The sequence below is a fragment of the Sorex araneus genome, chromosome 1 (genome assembly GCF_027595985.1).
Source record: "Sorex araneus isolate mSorAra2 chromosome 1, mSorAra2.pri, whole genome shotgun sequence".
Taxonomy (NCBI): domain Eukaryota; kingdom Metazoa; phylum Chordata; class Mammalia; order Eulipotyphla; family Soricidae; genus Sorex; species Sorex araneus.
Genome location: NC_073302.1, coordinates 395,050,495 through 395,071,034, shown reverse-complemented (window position 1 = coordinate 395,071,034; position 20,540 = coordinate 395,050,495). Strand labels below are relative to the sequence as shown.

The 20,540-nt window shown below is 35.2% G+C and overlaps 1 protein-coding gene across 1 annotated transcript in view; it reads right to left on the bottom strand.

Annotated features, from left to right (window-relative positions):
* SEMA3D (semaphorin 3D) overlaps positions 1-20,540 on the bottom strand; it is a 219,728-nt gene that overhangs the window by 67,059 nt on the left and 132,129 nt on the right. The window contains exons 6-7 of the mRNA XM_004602146.2: positions 16,445-16,538; positions 13,593-13,721 (exon numbers count right to left, since the gene is read on the bottom strand). Coding sequence (XP_004602203.1) covers positions 13,593-13,721; positions 16,445-16,538 — 223 coding nt within the window. The remainder of the gene's footprint in view (positions 1-13,592; positions 13,722-16,444; positions 16,539-20,540) is intronic.

The window sequence follows — 20,540 nt, the reverse complement described above, 5'->3', positions numbered from 1 at the left end:
ACCCATCCAATAAGGGCTTGATATCAAGGGTATATAAAGCACTGGTTGAACTCTACAGAAGAAAACATCCAACCCCATCAGAAAATGGGGCAAGGAAATGAACAGAAACTTTTCTAAGGAAGAGACACAAATGGCCAAAAGGCACATGAAAAAAATGTGCTGCATCACTAATCATGAGAGAGATGCAGATAAAAACAACCATGAGATACCACCTCACACCACATAGAATGGCACACATCCAAAAGAACAAAAGCAACCACTGTTGGATAGGATGTGGGGAGAAAGGGATCCTTCTATACTGCTGGTGGGAATGCCGACTGTTTAGCCCCTTTGGAAAACAATATGGACACTTCTTAAAAAATTAGAAATTGAGTTTCCATTTGATCTAGCAATACCACTTCACTTCAGGGAATATATCCCGGAGAAACAAAAAAGTATAGTCGAAATGACATCTGCACTTATATGTTCATCGCAGCACTGTTTACGATAGCCAGAATCTGGAAAAAACCCGAGTGCCCGAGAACAGATGACTGGTTAAAGAAACTTTGGTACATCTATATAATGGAATACTAAGCAGCTGTTAGAAAAGATGAAGTCATGAACTTTGCATATACGTGGATCAATATGGAAAGTATCATGCTAAGTGAAATGAGTCAGAAAGAGAGGGACAGACATAGAAAGATTGCACTCATCTGTGGACTATAAAATAACAGTAGGAGACTAACACCCAAGCATAGAAGTATATAATACCAGGAGGTTGGCTCCATGGCTTGGAAGCTGGCCTCACATGCTGGGGGAAAGGCAGCCTGGGTAGAGAAGGGAACACCAAATAAAATGTGGTTGGAGATTCTGAGCGGGAGGGGAGATGCGTGCGGAAAGTAGACTAGAGACTGAATACAATGGCCACTCAATACACCTATCGCAAACCACAACAACCAAAAGGAGAGAGAAAACAAAATGGAATATCCTGCCACAGAGGCGGGGTAAGTGGGGGGCATGGTATTGTAAGGTGGGAGAGATACTGGGTTCACTGGTGGTGGAGAATGGACAATGGTGGAGGGATGGGTTCTCGAACATTGTATGAGGGAAACACAAGCACATAAATGGGTAAATTTGTAAATGTACCCTAACGGTGACTCACAAATTAAAAAAATAATATTTTTTTTTTAAAAAAAGAGATATCATGAGCAGCCCCAAGACATCAGGAACTACTCCCTCATAAAAGATAACTTGTGCGCAAACACAGGAGTTGAACAATCTATAGATATTTGCTCTGTGAGACATTATAAAGGGCACTGAACCTAAATGTGATGTGCTTGGAAAAGAGACTGAACTGCTTTTCTCACTAATCCTCAATATGTACGTTTCCAGAGACATGTGACATCATCAAAATTTGGCACAAATTTAGGGTCTTTGTAATATAAATTTTCTATTTTCTGAAAAAAAAACACATGTACTTGCATCATTACTGATTAACATAAAGTGTATGTTAGGAGATGCTTTCATGTAAATTTTATCAGACTACAAGGCCCTTAGGACATGGAACAAGTTTGTTTCACTCAACTGGTGCATCTACAGTCTTGTACTAAGCCTGACACACATTAGCATTAGGCACCCAACAGGTAACAACTGAATGGATAAATTCTAGTATCTGTGGGACCAGAAAGTTGTCAGAGGATTTTCAGAAGAAACAAAGAAAGGTAGGAAAGATAAAATAAGTATGTTTCTGGAACTTACAATATAGATGTAATACCTACGGCCATAACATTTGACTTAAAGTTACAGTGGGCTACTAAAGAAATAAAATTTGAGTTATAGAATAACTTACAAAATAATAAAGAAGGGATGAATTCAAAGACATGAGAAAGGCTTTCAAGAATTTTGCTAACTAAGAATTTTTTAAAGAAGGAAAGAGTAATCATCAAAGTGGTAAAGTGAGTTTCAAATATGGTGGAATTTGGAATTTGGTAATTTGGCTTTGAATCTCACAATGTCTAAATTAAGTTTAAGCTAGAAAATAATTTGTAAAACTGACTTAGGTTTACAATTCAGCATTGGTATAATTGAGAATTACAGTTAGAAGTGGTATAAGAAGCTAAAATACTTTTGTCAAGTCTCCAGTTTTATTAGTGTAATTTCATACCACAATAAAACATTTTCTTTCTAAAATATATATATATACATATATTTGTGGAATTAAATTAAATCCCACTATGGCACAGGAATTTCAGCAAGCTTTGAAAATGAAATTTATTTACTAATTATAATAATGAAATGTACTTAATAATCATCAATTCTCTTAGACAAACTAAAGTTATTAGAATCAAAGAAAACAAAAAATTGTACTAAAAACTCAATCTTTACTTTGAACCAATGATGAATCACTGTCACTGTCATCCCATTGCTCATGGATTTGCTTGAGTGGGCACCAGTAACGTCTCCATTGTGAGACTTGTTACTGTTTTTGGCATATCGAATACACCACAGGTAGCTTGTCAGGCTCTGCCATTCAGGCAAGATACTCTCAGTAGCTTGCCGGGCTTTCCAAAAGGGGTGGAGAAATCAAACCTGGGTCTGCTACTTGTAAGGCAAATGCCCTACCTGCTGCACTATTGCTCCTAACCAATGAGAGTCTAGATTAAAACAAAATATTTCTTTAGCCATGGTAAAGCTATGGCTAAAGAAAGGGATCGATCTTACTATTTCTAGTTCCCTGAACAATGATAGTAAGAAAGAAGAGAAAAAAGGACAAGCAAAACTGGGCTTCACAGAGGCAGAACTGGCATTAATAGTAATCAAAAACATTTTTTTTTAAATTTTAGAGACTGCAATGCTGCAAACTTGGATGGAAATCTCCCATCTGCACAGCATGTGTATTTTTAAAATAAATATGAAAATAAATAAAACCATATAGTTGGTTCTTACTTGCATCTAAATTTAAGAGTCACTGGCATAGATCTGTCATATAGGTAACTATGTAATCCTCATTAACCCAGAGCAATGCTATACATATCATTTTTTTATTTGATTTTTTTGTTTTGTTTTTTGGTCAGATCTGACCATACTCAACGCTTACTCCTGGATCACTCCTAGTAACTGGGGGACCATCTGGGATCTGGAGATCAGACCAGATGTAAGTTAATCACTCACAATGCAAAAAGCCTGCCCACTGTAGTGTCTTCCTAGCCCTGCTACACATACTCTTAAGCAATTAATATGAGGCAAGAGAGACATTACTGAAAGTTTGCAGGAATGCAAGAATACGATTGACCTTCTTATTTTGACAAAAGTGAGGAATATTGCATATAGAATTTATCATAACATTTAAATTTAAGCAGAAGTTACCTATGCATCATGATAACTTTGGAAGACAAGCATACTATCAGACCTACCTAATGACTGATTTTAATTACACTTAAAAAAAACCATCATGGCAATAAAGATATGTGTATAACAGTCTCTTGAGAAGCATGAGATATTGAAGATTTGCAACAGAGAGTCATGCTAAAAAGAATACCAAGGTGAGTAAAGGGGTTCCTTATAAAGCTTTCTTCAAACACTTAGATGGAAGAAATGGTTAAAAACAGAGATATTTTTGTCTTCACTTGGTAACAAAGTCCAACCAAAAGCACAAATCCACAACAAAGGATAATTTACTCCTCTGTGATGTATACAAATACAAAATTTATATTCCTTTATTGCAAAAATTCAGGGATAACCTTCTTTTGAAGGTATAGCCAAGCATTGCCAGGTAAAATGGTGAAAAGTGAATAGTATGACATCATTCTATCTTAGAAAATTTTCATTTTGGTTATCTATGACAGAAAAGAGTATACTTGTCCAAGTACCTTTTAACTTTCAACTAATATGTAATATAGATGGTCTAGTGTGTTATTTCAGTGGTTTTGCTTTACTGAATTCTTTTTTAAAGCTTGGTTTGTTTTCAAGTACTATAAGAAAATTATTCTGGCTGTACTGTTTGAAGTACTGTAAGAAAATTGAATAGTAGAGATGTTTAAGCCAAATGTTTATTATATGAAGAAATCTAATTATGGATAAAGAATTAGTATCAAATAGTCCTCTATTCTAAAATTTAAATAATAAGCCTATTATGAGTTAAAAATAAATCTAAGTTTCAAGAATAAAAAGTTTCTTTCTTACAGATTCAATTGAGGCCCTGTCTTAGAACATTGATTTTGGTATTTTATGATAGAAACTCTTTCCTGACTTGCTGCCAACCTCAAGTAAAAATAGGTATCATTTAATCAGTGTATGGCATGCATAGCTGTTGAATTAAGTAATTTATAATCATACCAACAGACACCTGGGCTTTATTATAGCACATTTTTCCCCTTTGGCATTTGAAACACATGCCCTAATAGGGCTGGAGCTTGAAATCATGCATTTTCACAAGTGAACATTTAGCATGACACTAACTATCATTGCCAACTGAAAATGGCATGAACCCATGTGGCCTGTGACTGAAATGGCTTTCATTCTCCTGTGAAACTCTTCACCTGAATGAACTTACTACACTAGATTCTTATTCACTCTTCACTATTACTCACGAGGAACTCACTTCTTCTAACATCTTCGTACTACCACTTTTGAAAAGTATTATCCTTTTGTGTGGGAGAAAAAATTAGAGACAAAGAGCACTCAAAGAGATACTTCAATGAAAACTACCTCCATAAGTTAAGAAAGGGAAATTTAAAACAAACGTTCCCATCTATTCCAGGAAAGAAAACAAAAACATATGCCTCTTAGGCGTCATTGTTTTGTTTTCATTTTCCAAATGGTTGTAATTTTTAGTTTTATCCTAAAATTCTCACAAAAAAATTCACTATGTTTGAGTAAACAGTTTTATTTAGATTATTATTTTCTGATATGTTGCGAGATTAAGTTCATAAAGTGTGAAAGCAAGAAATCTTCACCTATAACTGTCTACGGTATTCCATCCAGCAAATTTTGCTTTCCTGAGAAAGATTTTAATAAATGAATTAGTTTTTCTAAGAAGACATCAGGATTCATATACCTCAAGTCTTTTGGAACTGGATTAGACAAAGTCCAAGGTATATTTTGACAAGGATCTAAAGCAGGAAATCAACTCACTGACAGGATACAGTCTTGCCTTAGGTTTACAGTTTAGTTGATGCCCTGCAGTGATTTGTTTTGTTTTCCCCTTGGGGGGGCCATGACCAGTTGTAGTGAGAGACTACTTTTGCCCCAGTCCTTGAAGGTCACTCTAGCAGTGCTTCAGAGACCATGAGACCCTGGGAGCTGAATCTAAGCCATTCACATACAAAGCATATGCTGGAGTCCTTTGAGCTATTTTTCTAGTCCTAATCTCCTACAATGGACATATTCTTACACTTATGCTTTGCTCCTTGGTTAGTACAGCATCCTGCAGCAAATCCCAGGAAATAGCTTTTGCATCTTTCAATACCAGCAGATTCCAAAATGACACGTGGAGACCAAATGTATGCTGACCCCTTTAATCCCCTGGCTACACAACCCCCTTTTGTTCATTATGCTGTGAGTCAGGTGTGGTCTCCAAGAACCACTGTATGTGCCCCCTTTCAGTTTAGTTCATTCAGAGATGTAAGTCTGTATGTGGTTGTGGCTGTAAAATGAAGGTACAGAGAGCAAAATTTAACCAAAATTAAATTAATTAGAAATAATATACAAATAATATACAAATAGAAATAATATACAAATAATATACAAAGTACTATTAACAAAACTAGCTATTGGCACTGACTCTATTATTTGAAATATATAACATCTGCTTGATCTTTCAACCTGGTGATAATTTTATGAAACTGAGAAACAAGATTCACATCATACTAAATGACTAACTAATAAAGAAAAGTTGTGTGTTACATCATGTGAATAATAAACACATTTTATACCACTACTATCCAAGATAGATTTCTATGATGATGGAGATACTTTATATTATTTCTATCCAGTAAGGAAGCCCTTAGTCCTTAGTGCTATTGAATGCATAAAATATAATTTTGTGACTAAGAAACAAATAATTTAATTATTCAATTTAAATAAATTTACATGTAAATGGTCATACCAAGTTAGTGGAGCTTTGGAGAAAATAGATTGAGTAAAGGTGCTTTGTCAGATCCAGTAAAGACAGAAAAAAGGAGAATAATTACTCCTATAACTGTCAATTAAATGGCTATAGATATTCAGTCCAGAGATATTATGCTACTTTTGATTTTTATTTACTTATTTTGCTTTGGGGCCACACCCAGTGGTGCTCAAAGTTTACTTTGGCTCTGCCTCTATGCTCAGAAATCAGTTCTGGCGTGCTTAAGGCACAATGTATATTGCCAGGGATGGAACTGGGGTCTGCCACAGCATGGCATGCATTATATCCTCTGTATTCATGTTCATTCTCCATCCACTAATATTCGCATTTTGATTTGAATTCTAAAATATATTTATAAACTATTTATCTGACTTATCTGACTTCTATCAGTTATTGTAAAGTAGAAAGAGCAACTCTCTCTCATTATTTTTATAAGTAAAAATAATATTTTAATGTGGCCAATATAATAACTAGCATGGGTGCTGTGTAAAGTATATTTAAAACAGGAGCGATCAAAGACAGTTTAAACCAGCAATAAAATTATTTTGATAAAGTAAAGATGACAAGATGAAAATCTATTGGAAGATGACACCCAAGGAAAAATCATGGTGAACAAATTCTTTGAAGGAAGCAAAAGCTCTTAGTTATAAAGTAGATAAAAGAGACAAAGGAGATGAGGGAATAAAAACCACATTCAAGGTAATTGGGTAGATTGGATTATTAAATTTAAGAAAATTTAATTAAAAATTAGGAAAGTATATTATAAAGCAGGGTAGAAAGATTGAAGAAACAATTTGTATTTTATATATTCTTATATCTGCTCATATATATCTGAGTATGTTACAAAGAATTTCAAGAATTGAAGCAAAATATCATTAAAGGAGATGCAAAAATCACATGCATTGTGGCACAATCAAAACCAAGGTGTAGATATCATTACTCCTTTACTAAAAGAAAGGTTTCTTTCAAGTAGAGATGAATATTAGGAAAACCTAATGCACACTTTTAAGGTCACTTCATTACAAGAATACTATTACAAGAATACTAAGTTAGAAATACAGTTTAGAGCAAGGAAACAGTTTAAAGTATTAGACAAGCTTCTGGAATACTGGATGGTTGCCCGTGAATCTGTATTACTATATTACTTACATTGATCAAGAGCAGGAAACAACCTTAATAGCCATTGTATATAGATAAATCGGTGGTATATATTCATTAAATAATGCTACTCAGCTATGATAATTTGCAATTTGTAACAACATGGATGGATCTAGAGGACATTATGCTTAATGAAATTACTCTGAAAGACAAATATTGGGTGATTTTACTCATGCATGATATATATACATATATATATACATATATATGTGTATATACATACATATATACATACATATATGCACCAGTAATGGCACCAGTAACGTCTCTATTACACTTAGCCCTGAGATTTTAGCAGCCTCTCCTTACTTATCTTTCACAACGATTGGAGGCTCTTTCAGGGTCAGGGGAATGAGACCTATCATTACTGTTTTTGGCATATCGAATACACTAAGGGTAGTTTGCCAGGCTCTGCCATGCGGGCAGGATACTCTCAGTAGCTTGCTGGGCTCTCTGAGAGGTATGTATATATCTTTTACTGTATTTGGGATATGAATACGCCATGGGCAGCTTGCAAGGCTCTCCCTTGCGGACAATAGACTCTTGGTAGTTTGTCAAGTTCTCCAAGAGAGAGAATAAGGCTATTAGATATCACAGGGCCGCAAAATGGGGGCTTGGTCTTACAGTCTCTGGATGTTGGTTGTTGGTGTTGGTGGGATTACACGGGATTACACAGGGGGCAGTTTATGGGTGTGGTTGCCAAGCTACTGGACAATGGGGGGTCTGGGTGGAGAAGGCCCAGTCCCAGTCCGAGCAGGCTTGGAGATCTTGGCCCCGGGTCCCCCACACCTGGTTCCTCTGCTACTCCCTTCATGCATGAAGCTCATCCGAATGTGTGGAGAGTGGCCTTGAGCATGGCTGTGGCTGGATTCCGTAGGTCTTCAACTGTCAGGGCTCTGCTTGGGGCGGGGAAGGAAAGGTAACCCATCCCCTCTGAGGGGCCCCGGTGTAGAAGGTATATATTTATACGCCTCAGAGAGCCCAGCAAGCTATCAAGAGTATCCCAACCACACGGGCAGAGCCTGGCACGCTACCCAAAAACAATATGCCAAAAAAAGTAACAACAGGTCTCATTCCCCTGACCCTGAAAGAACCTCCAATCGTCGGGAAAGACAAGTAAGGAGAGGCTGCTAAAATCTCAAGGATGGGAGAAATAGAGATGTTACTGGTGCCCGCTCGAGTAAATCAACGGACAACGGGATGACAGTGATACAGTGATATAGTGATGGTATATAAGGACAATAAACTGATAAAATTGTTTGTAAAAAAATGTACATTTGTACTATACAAGCAATGAATGACTATCAGAAAAGAAGAAAAGGAGGTGACCAGTATGATGAAGGACAGAACAGGATTGCATTCATGCTTATTTTTAATCATACACATATGAAATCTAGCTATAATATGATTCTATTTAAAAACATTTAAAATAAAGATGTTGAGCCCTAGAATGTAGGCTGATTGAAGACAAAAGTGATTAGTAGTTCCAAATGCCCTATAAATGTCAGAAAATGACAGAATAATCAGGGCTTTAGTCTTCACCATACCTTCAGAAATAACAATGACAATAATAATACTGGTATTAGATTGTTCTTTTAATTATCTTCCCTCTGAGTTCCATATAGTATCCAATTTCAGGCATGTTATATAAGAACATATATTATTATAATTATGACAAAGATTTAGACAAATAGCTTGTTTGATTAGAAGTGTTGATCTAGGTCACAAAATATCATAATAGGGCTTTAAACCATAGTAAAATCCACAGAAATTGAACAATATTTTTTTAAAAAACTGGGGCATTTCCCACAGTTAAAGAACCATAATAGTATTGGAAATGTCTAGGGGAAACTATTCTATAAAGATTGTTATTATTAACCACTAAGATAACTGTCCTAGAAGAAAAATGTTACTTCTAATTCTTGTCTTCATTTTAATTCTCAGATTCTAAATTCTGAAAATTTTAAAGTTGCAATTGAGAACTCCTTTTAGAATTTCAATAATTTCAAGATTTTCCCAGAATCCAGGATATTTTTTATTTCTTCTTCATCTCCCTGTAATCTTTTATTCTCAAATATTTTCTATTTCAAATATGCATTGCAATATTGCCTTCACTGCTACTACTATTGCTTCTGTTTCATCATTTTATTATTTCCATCAAATAGTTTCTTTTATGAAAAATAAATAACTAATTCCTCTATTAATCAAAACCAAAGTTTCTGTTGCCTTAAATATGATGCACGTAGTATTACAGTTCTATCTCTCATTCTCCTTTTATTCTCCAGGCTTTTGCAATCCCAAAGGTGAGTAAAGCTCATATATAATTTTTACTGAGGAAAATAATACTCCATATATCATAACTTCTTTTATTGATTAAAAAATAATTAAACTCGAAACTTTTCTACTTCATAATTTTCTCACACAGTTCTAAGTACAATTGCTTATTCAGATAATGGGAAAGTAAATATTCTTTGCATTTATTGTTTCACAGTGTTGGAACTGATCACATCACAATTAAGAGGAAGAAAATAGGGTAGAGAGGAAAGATCCATCCCCAGGCAGCGCGGAGTTGTAGCCCAGCTCACAGTCCCAGTGCATTGCTGTAAGAAGCTTCGCTGGATGCCAAAATGTGTTAGAAGGGTACGGAAAATGGCGGTGGCAGCAATATCCACGTGGTGAGAGCCATCTTCTAAGACTCCTAACCCAGAAGTATACGGTTTTTACACTTGGGGCTCCTAGGGAATCATGGGAAGTGGGTGTAACCGGCACGCCCTAGGCCCAGATAAATCCGGAGCTGCTGAGAGTGAAATGGACCCTGTGCGCCTAAAGACTGATTCCAGAGACCTTCTAACACATTTTGGCATCCAGCGCAGCTTCTTACAGCAATGCACTGAGACTGTGAGATGGGCTATGTAGTTTCTGGCAGAATTTTCCCTGGACTTTATACAGAATTCCAAAACCGCGTGGCCGCTACCGCGAAACTTAACATCTCTTAATTGTCAGCAATGTTAAACGATTTCTTTTTAGCAGATCTGACTTTGGGGGGAAACTCCAAATAATAACAGTGAGTTTTTTGTTGAAATATTGAAGGTAATCAAAGTAGCAGCCATTTCTCTAGACTGAACTAAGCAACAGCCCCACGCCAGCTGAGAAGAGGAAATATCTCTCTTTCCAGGTTGTTTCCCATTTTCGGGGAGAAATGCAGCGTGACATCCACCATACTATGAGGCTCGGGAAGGGGGGTGAGGGAAAAAAAATGAAAAGGAAAAAGGAAAAAAAAGAGTTATGTACTTGGAGAAGTGGGGCTACACATCTCTTCATTCTAAGCAATGGAAAACTATCAAATGCTTCCTTGGTTGTAGGGCTGTCCTTGGGGGGAAACTCCAACAACAATAGTGAGTTTTGTGTTGAAATATGGAATGTAATCAAGGTAAAGAGAAAATGAAGTGAAATTCATCACTTATGCAGTTAGGGGTGGGGGGGCAGGGTGGGAGGTATACTGGGGTTTTTGGTGGTGGAATATGGGCACTGGCGAAGGGATGGGTGTTTGAATGTTGTATAACTGAGACATAAGCCTGAGTACTTTGTAACTTTCCACATGGTGATTCAATAAAAAAAGGAAATAAAATAAAACATACATATATATTTCCACAGTTATTAAAGTTATATCAAAAATCCAAAAAAAAAGAGGAAGAAAATGATATTTTCTTTAAAGTAGATGTGTGCTGAACATAGACTATGGCTCAAACATGATGGCCACTTAATACCCATATTGCAAACTATAACATCCAAAAGGAGAGAGTAAAAGGGATTGTGCCTGCCAGAGAGGCAGGGGCGGATGAAGGGGTGGCAGGAGGGACAATGGGAATATTGGTTGTGGAGAATTGGCACTGGTGTAGAGATGGGTACTCGATCATTGTATGACTGAAACTAGCCATGAAAGAAAGTTTGTAAGTCTCTAACTGTATCTCACAGTGATTCATTAAAAAAAAAGAAAAAGAAAAAGAAAGTGGAAGTATACTTGCCATCCTATGATTGAGGATACAATCAAAATATATAGGTCATGTTAAAGGCATACATTTATCTTGATGTATGGAAGCTTTATTGGTAAATTCTATGGAATTACTATAGAACCAAGTGTTTTCACATAAGAAAACAAAAACAAACCTCAATTGCAAGAAAATATTCTTGTTCTGCATAAGCATTAACTATTTAATGAGTAATTACATAGTTGCGGATAATCTAAATTTGTTTTACTCATTGATAGAATTTTTTTTTGGCCAATGAAGTTCACATTATTATGTAAATAAACAGGTCATGAGTATTCCAATAGAAAAAAATTAAGCTTCTTTTCCTTTACTATTTATAGTCTCTGCTCTCTGCAGAGAGTCTCTTGCCTGCATGCTTTGGTGTCTTCCCCGGGGCCCCTTGGAGAGGATGGGCTCCAGCTTCCCTCCCCAACCCCAGCAGAGCTCCTAGCAGCCAGAGACCTCTGGAACCTAGCCACAGCCAGGCTCAAGGCCCCTCTACATATGTTCGGACGATCCTCACGCATGAAGGTACCAGCAGAGGAACCCAGGTGTGTAGGACTGGGGCTAAGACCTCCAAGCCCTGATATCTTATAGCCTAGTTCTCCTCTTGGAGAACCTGGCAAACTACCAGGAGTTTCCTGCCCACATAGGAGAGCCTCGCAAGGTCCCCACGGTGTATTAATATTCCAATACCAGTAACAAGCTGAGTCTCATTCTCCTGACCCTGAAAGAGCCTCCAATGCAGCATCATTGGGAAGGATGAGTAAAGAGAGGCTTCTAAAATTTCAGGGCTAGGACGAATGGAGATATTACTGAGACCACTCGAGAAATTCGATGATCAACAGGATGACGGTTATGATGATGATGTTTATGGTCATCTCTTAAATGATTCTAAGACATTAAGTTAACCCCAAAGAAATCTCTACCAAACAACCTTTACTAAGGTTCAATGCTCATAGTGGCAATAAGAAATGCCAACACTTTGCTAAAAATAGTGGTGTTATATTATTCTGTTATGTATTGGAATAATGTGTCAGGTTAGAAATTAACATATTACAAAATCATCACAAAAATTCTTATTATATTATAAAGTCTTGCATGGCAGAGCCTGGCAAGCTACCCGTGGCATAGTTGATTTGCCAAAAACAGTAACAATAATGGGCCTCATTCCCCTGACCCTGAACGCGACAGGGTTGAATGAGACTTCACGGATGCCCACTCAAGAAAAATAGTGAGCAACTGGATGAGAGTGATACACACATACATCGATACAGTATTTTTTTAAAGAAAGTTTTGCAGCATTACCTTAATTAAATCAATGGAAAACACTTATTAAAATTCAGGAATAGCATATAATTCTTAAAATTAAAAAAAATAAAAAGGTAAACAGGGGCCAGAGAAATAGTACAAAAGGTAAAATTCTTGCCTTGCATGTCACTAACTTGTATTAGATTCCTGGCATAGCATATTGTCCCCTGAGTCCTGCCAAAAGTGATCCCTGAGCACTGAGCCAGTTTTGAGCACTCTGGTTGTGGCAAACAAAACAAAAACAAAAAAAACATTAATTAATAAAGTCACTGTCACTGTTATCCCATTGCTCATCGATTTGCTTGAGCGGGCACCAGTAACGTCTCCATTGTCGTTACTGTTTTTGGCATATCAAATGCTCCACAGGAAGCTTGCCAGGCTCTGTAGTGCGGGTAAGATACTCTTGATAGCTTGCCGGGCTCTTTGAGAAAGGCGAAGGAATCAAACTTGGGCCCGCTGCGTGCAAGGCAAATGCCCTACCTGCTGTGCTATTGCTCCAGCCCGTAAATAGACAAAATATTAATATGCTTAAAATTTTAGAGGAATTTGTTAACTCAAACAGAAGCCATCTTTAAACAAAAGTAGATAATATTACAATCTACTATTTGTAATTTTTATTATATTTGATTTAGTCAAACCCATTCTTGGACACTGAACCCCAGTTCTGCAATGTTCACACTCTAAGACCTTCACCAACTTCATTTTTACCTTAATTTGCAAAACCTTAAAAACCAAGCAGTAATCACTTATTCATGTGTATTGTTCATATTTTAGAACATAAGTTTAGTCACACAACACACACAATAACTTTTAACCATATTGTTGTACACACAAGTTCTGGAGGTTTGCCTAACTTAATGAGCAATTATTTCAAATATGTTTTGAAATGTTGGACTAAATGACCTATCCCTAAACACATTTGAATGGATAATAATGAGTTTCTTATCTTTCCTTAAGCAAAACAATCACAAGTGAGAAAAATCACTAACCATTGAGCCAGTAGTGCTCTGAAATGTCAGTTCTGATGTAATGGTGGTCATGAGTAGGCCCAAGGGACCGAGTGAATGCAGTATCTTTGCCAAGGAAATCAGAAGCTGTTCCAGAGTAGAGATACTCATCTGGGAGGAAAAAAAAAAGAAGACACAGGAATTCCAGTAACACACTCATAGATATTATTTATGATATACTAATTTTCATAATATCAAAACAAAAATGTTCAATTTTTAACACCAGGACTTATTATTTCACATAAGTTGCGTTCAGACATTATAAAATATGCACCATTGAAGAAAAATCAGCTCAATGATCTTTGGTAAATAATGCTAGTCATATATAAGAAGGTATATTATCACGGTGATTCACTAATTAAAAATAAATAAATAAATTTTAAAAAAGAAGGTATATTAATTAATAATTGCTTAATTAATAATAACAAAATTAGCAATCACGTTACATTAGCTTATTTAATGAATAAACTCTTCTTGCTCTATTTTACCTCCTCTCCACATATCGTTAAAGTATATAATTCTAAGAAATATCATAGTTAAGAATTCCTCTTTCTAGCAACACAAAAATATTTAAAAATAAGGACTATTATAAGAAGTGGATTGTATGATTCGTACTTATTTAACTGAACAAAGCTAAATGACCACAACTATTTGCCTAACATCTGCTGAAAGGGAACTTTCAGCACTTAAGTCACTCTTTGTAATTATAACATGTTGCATTCCTTGTAGCTAATCATGTTTCTAATAGTTCTGATAAACAGGAATTCCTGAAAAGAGAAAAATGTTGCCATTACTGCATACCAAATGTCTTTGTCTTGTTATTTAATTCAAGGCCACTAAGGGAAGGGAAAAGAAGGAAAAGAAAGTGATGGGAAGAGTGGGGGATAGGAGAACAGAGGAAGGGAAGGAAGAGAAGAGGGAAACGATGGAGAAAGATGAAGGGGAGAAGAAAACAGGAGATAACTAAGTGTAAAGAGAGGAGGAAAAGAGAGAATAGTGAAAGTGAAGCATATGTGCATTAAAGGAGCGGAGCAGGGAAGAATCTTGCCTAATGCTAGTCAGCATATTGGTTTGGTGATGGGGTGCTGACAGGGAGAATACAGTCCCTAAAGTAGTATATTTTACCTCTGTAATAGCTAGTCCCTAACATTTTTTAAAATCACTGCTTTACGTTATATGCAGAAGAGTGACTTTAGAGAAAAAGACTAAATGGTTTCTCTATGGAGTACTTAGAGAAACAAATGCATAAATATAAGAACTAATGGTATTACTGAAATACATCTTTTCTATATATTTAAAATTTTGTCCTGTATATGTGACTCAGTTACTTTCTAAGTATCTTTATTATGAAAATCAAAATAATACTTTTACTGAACAAATTGAGGCAACCAATCTAAATAATGCCAATAGTCAAATTCAAAATAATTTAAGAGAAGGAAAAAAATCAAGTTATGTTAAAGGAAATATAGACAGGATACTGCTTCCATTTCTTAAGACACTTCCCTAAAATATATTAAAAGAAATCACTGTGGAACAAATAAATAAAACAGAATGAAGATAACAATGTAAACAAAGCTATTATTAAAAAAATAGTAAAGGTATGTAATAGTTTTACTTTGAAACCACAAAGTCTAATAATTCCAACAGTTTAAAAAAATGATTTATCAACTTAAAAACTGAATCAGTATATCCAGACTTTAAAAGTCTTTGTTGCATTTAAAATTACATCTGGGTTCCTAAGAGAGGTCATCGATGCCTACAATGTATTGTTTTTTAATTAAGTTGTTTCAAAATCACTTGACAGACTAGAATTACAAATAATTTTTTTCATTCTCTGAGGATAATAACTGAACATTAGTCATATAATTTTCAAAATGCACAAACACACATACTTAACTTCAAAGGAAGATCATTAGTTCTCACTAAATGAAAATTAAAATGTCTCTGTGCTTCACTCTTATGTCTATTCAAACATATGATAGACAAGTTAAATAAAAAGAGACTGAAGTCATGAACTACATCAGGACAAAAGAAGTTCTTAAAACGGTTAAAACTCAAGAGGTTAGGCAGACATTCCTGAGAATAGACTTCAGACCACACAGTACTAACTCTTTAAATAGGATAGTCATCCCCTCAGAGAATTTAAGAGATATAAAATGCAAGAAAAGATTGAAGTGTTAGCAAAAAAAAAATTACATGTTAATTAATAGAATCAGGTAATGGTGAGATCTGGGTGGAGGGGGTGTTTTAATATTCTATTAGCTGTAGTCTGTGGCTTGAAAATTTTAATATTTTATTCACTTATGTCTTATTAATCTTTCTAATCAAGTCTTTGAAATACATTGTAGCATATTTAAAGAATTGCTAAATCAAACTATTTTGAGCAAAACAGATAGCTTATATCAGAAAACCTGAGACATCTACATATAAAATTATAGGACAAGTGTGCATGTGTCATTTACATTTAGAATAATTTAATCAATAATTTAATTTTTAATTTTTTTAAATTTTTGACTTTCTTGGTCACACCCGGTGATACACAGGGGTTACTGCTGGAGCAGCACTCAGGAATTACTCCGGGTGGTGCTCGGGGACTATATGGGATGCTGGGGATCGAAGCAAGAGAGGACACACAATAATTTATTTAAAGAGTTATTATGCACACATTGCTTGGTGTTCAAGAAGAGAAATATTTAGAACTAAAATACTATAATCAAAAACCAATGGACAACTAATTTTAAATTATATTTAACTCAATGAGACAGTGTGGCTCATTCTACTTGTAGCATTCTGAAAGTCACCCCAAATCTAGAACTGACTGTCATTGATCTTACCTGTCATTACTGAAGCAAAAGGTTGTTGAGGATCAAAAGGACATTTCAGTCTTCCAGACTCCAAGTTATGTGTGTCTAATTTGAACATGACTTCCTGTTATTAAAAACAATAACATAACCAAGATTTGCAGAAGTATTAGAATCAGCAAGAACATAGGAGATAAGAAATAAAATCTAACTCATTAATTCAATAAAAACTGATCAAGCATATAGCATGTGCATCATGCTGGGCTTCTCAATTCTTTAGTAAATATTATTTCTGGCCAAGAGTCAGTCCCTACATTTTAGGCTTCATTTTCCCAAATCAGTAATGACAATCCTGAGTGAAATAATTTCAGTTGGACACAGCAATGTATCTAACAATTCATTTTGCTTGCATTTTTATCATTACAAAATCACTGCCCAGCACCTATTTATTACCCCTAATACCAACTTTCTTATCTAAGAAATAAATGTATTATAATAACTACATTTTCATGATAATGGACTAACTGCAACTATGTCCAAGAAGTTACTTAAACTTTGTGTTTTGTCATATTAGTGCTAGAAAATTGTTTTAAGGCAGGCAGTTCATTTCAAAATTGTTGATATATATTGGCAAAAAAAATCATGTTGTAGTATTTCCATCATTATGAAAACTCTGTACACATAAAAACCACACAGTTATTTTGGCTGAAATATCTATTTTTACAATAGTGACCACAGACAGACTGACACTGGCAAACTTTTAGTGTTAAGGAAAAAAATAACATCCAAAGCCAAACTTTCCAAGAAAAATATACATGTAAAATGGATGTGGCCTCAGGAGTCTTGAATATTTTATGATAATGACAACACTACCATCAAGCACAAAAGCTGATGGTTCATCCTACATAGAAATGAGTTAGACAAATCAACATTTCATACATTCTCTCTAGAAGATGTACCTACAAAGTTATTCCAGGACACGTGGGTAATAAGAAAAGAACATTCAGTGTTACCTACCTAGAAAAAAAGCACGAAGCAAAATATCAGTGGAACTAGATCATTTGTTGCAGTCTGTTGTTATTTCATATATTTTTCTTCTGAACAAGACTGATAGTACCAGTAGCAATTTATATAGCTAGAAATATTATTTCATAGTTTTCAGTAAATGCACTTTAAAATAGTAATAGTTTATAATAGTTGCCAGGTATAAAACATGGGCCTGGAACTTTTTCTCTATATGGTTCACTAAGTCTTTCACAATGAACCTAAGGAAGTTGGTACTTTCAGAATACTAGAAGACACTAATGAGAAGACATTTAGGAAATGCCAACTGTGAGTGGAAATAGTGTCATACCAAGGAAAAATTTAACTTGGACAGAGTGCCTCTTAAGAATGCCTAAATATTATCAAGGGCACATTATTTTCCACAGGTCAAATCACCCAGCTTGCTTATAACAGAAGATTGTAAGGGAATGAGTAAACAGAATCCTGATGGGCAGAAGTTTATATAGTGCAATTCTCTTAAAAATTAAAAAAATGTATGGGGAAATGCCACAGTTGATGCATTAAACTTCTGTAATTATTTATTTTTGTCTATGAAATGCAATACTTTTATTAAATTCTCAAGATACACTCATAAATTTTATATTTTTGGAGGTCTAGTATAAGGTATTCCTTATAATCTCCTGGTGAAGGGAGGTGATGGGAAAGCATGCTTTATAAGCCAGAGTTATATACATCAACAAAAATTTGATGTGTGAAATAATGGATGATAAAATGAACTTCTGGAAATTAATTAAATAATATGGTCTTTAATGTTGGAAAAGAATTTTATAATTTTCTATTAAATTCCATAAACCTAACTAGCTGTATGAAGGGCATCTACCTAGAGTGAATACAGAGGGGTACTGTTGAAGTACAGAGCTAACATAGTGAAAATGACAGGAAACTTTCAAAGTTACCATTAACATCATATTTGTTGCCAAAGAAGGGGAACCCGGAGGAAAGAAAATTCTTCTAATTATTAAACTAATATCACAAACTCCCAGCATTTTATGTCTAAGACACAAGAGAGACATTATTTTCATACAAAATATATATACCCCCTTTTAGAACTCACACCTCTTCACCTCCTTCATTTTCTAGTAACAGACTGGACTAAACCAAGTGTTGTGCCAAATTCTTTATAATCGTTTCTCATTTTATTCTCAAAACAATTTTGTGGAATAGTTACTACTATTATAATCATCATTTTACTGAATAAATATGAGCTTAGAACATTTGCACAGTATGTGTAACACCAGGGAGCCAGTAAATGACTGGAGCTACAATTCATATTGTGCCTCTCTGGGCTGACTCTATTTGCTGCTGACAACAGTTCTCACTTCAACCCTGAAATCCTGATCCAACTGGCCACTTGGCACAACCCACTGGGAATTTCTCAAAAGAGAATGTACAAAATGAATTCAGTATTTCTCCCCACAATCTTGTCACTATTTGCACCTCAATAAATAGCACCACTCTTCAGTTCACTGCTAAATACAGAAATGTGTGATTCATTTGAGCTTTTACTTCTATAGTCCACTGCCCAAGTTACATGAAATAGTAGTCACCACAAAAAGAACCTCCTATACTTATCTTCTATTTGTTTTATATATTCCTGATCCTTCTTTCCTTTGAACAAATGCATCTAAAATTGGAAGGGCTTTGTAAGTTTCATTTGCAAGGACATAGGACTAATAATTCATTTGAAAAGTTAATGACCATCTGCTATACAATTACCTACACATATCTGTGCTCAGGACTTACACCTGGATCTGAGATCAACTGGTAGGTCTGAGGGGACCATACAGGCCAGATGTGGGGCCAAAAATGGAACCCAGGTTGGCTGTGTATGAGGAAGTACCTTACCTCTCTACTATCTGACCCAGTTACCTATACTTCTTGACTGGTGGAAAACTAACAAAGCTCAGTACCTCTTTTCACTCATAATTGTCTTACTCACAGGACTTGTTAATTTTATTGCCCCGAGAGAGACTTCTTGACAGTCCCCAAATTAGTAATTAGCTCCATCTTAATCCCCTTTCAGCACTTGTGAGTTTTAGGAGCTAAAAACACTATTTGCATCCCTCACCAGCCTCAGGCCTCAAAACACATCTAAGTTGTGGGACTATCTCATATAATTACATCCTATGCAAGGGACTGCTGTTATATATTACCATTCATCAAAGAGAGGAAGAGAAATTTTTGCTAGTAAGAATGATGGGTGCCAAGTCTCCCAGTGGTTTGGAGACTGAACTACCAAGGTAGATTTACTTTCAAACAGTTGGGTCTGGTCTGGTTAGACAAGGTGGTTAGAGAGAAAAATTTATCCAGACATATTTGTGGGCTTGATCTCTACATGAATCAGTTAAGTCCATGTAAGAAATGTATTCCATAATCCCAAATGTTGCTTTCAAATACACATTCAATTATCCTGAAAATATGTGTGGTTAATCACAAGGAAAACACATATAAACAGGAGTATGGCGTTGTAACCCATCAACCCACACAAAGAAACAATTTAGAGGAACATTCTAATGTGCAGCTGGACATGCTTGCTCTAGAGACAGGCTGCTTTGGTGCAGTTACTTGCTATATTGTTCATTAGATGACCTCAGGCAAGTTTTTTTTTTTAATTCCACTGACTCCAATTTTACTAATTTGTAAAATAGGAATTATGAAGGTATTACTTTTACCAGAAGTTTTGTGAAACTCAAAATAAACAATCTGAATAAACTGTTTCACATTGTGTATATGTCAACAAAACAGTTAAATATGTTAATTACTCAATATATTAGTAAAACCTGCATGATCTCACTTATTAAATTGTTCTTTGTTAGCTGGGATTAATTACTCCTAATTAATAACACACCTTTATTTCTTTGATGTTAGTTTATTAATGCAGAAATAATGAATTCAGTGAGCTAATTACTATTTGTAGAACTTCAGAAAAAAATTTAGGTTTTATGTATAGTGTGTTCTACTCTAAATATATGTGGAAGGTTGATTTTGTTGGATGAGGAAAATGAAATAATATTTGAAATCTACCAAATCCACTGTAAGGAAATATCTAAGCAACATTGTATAC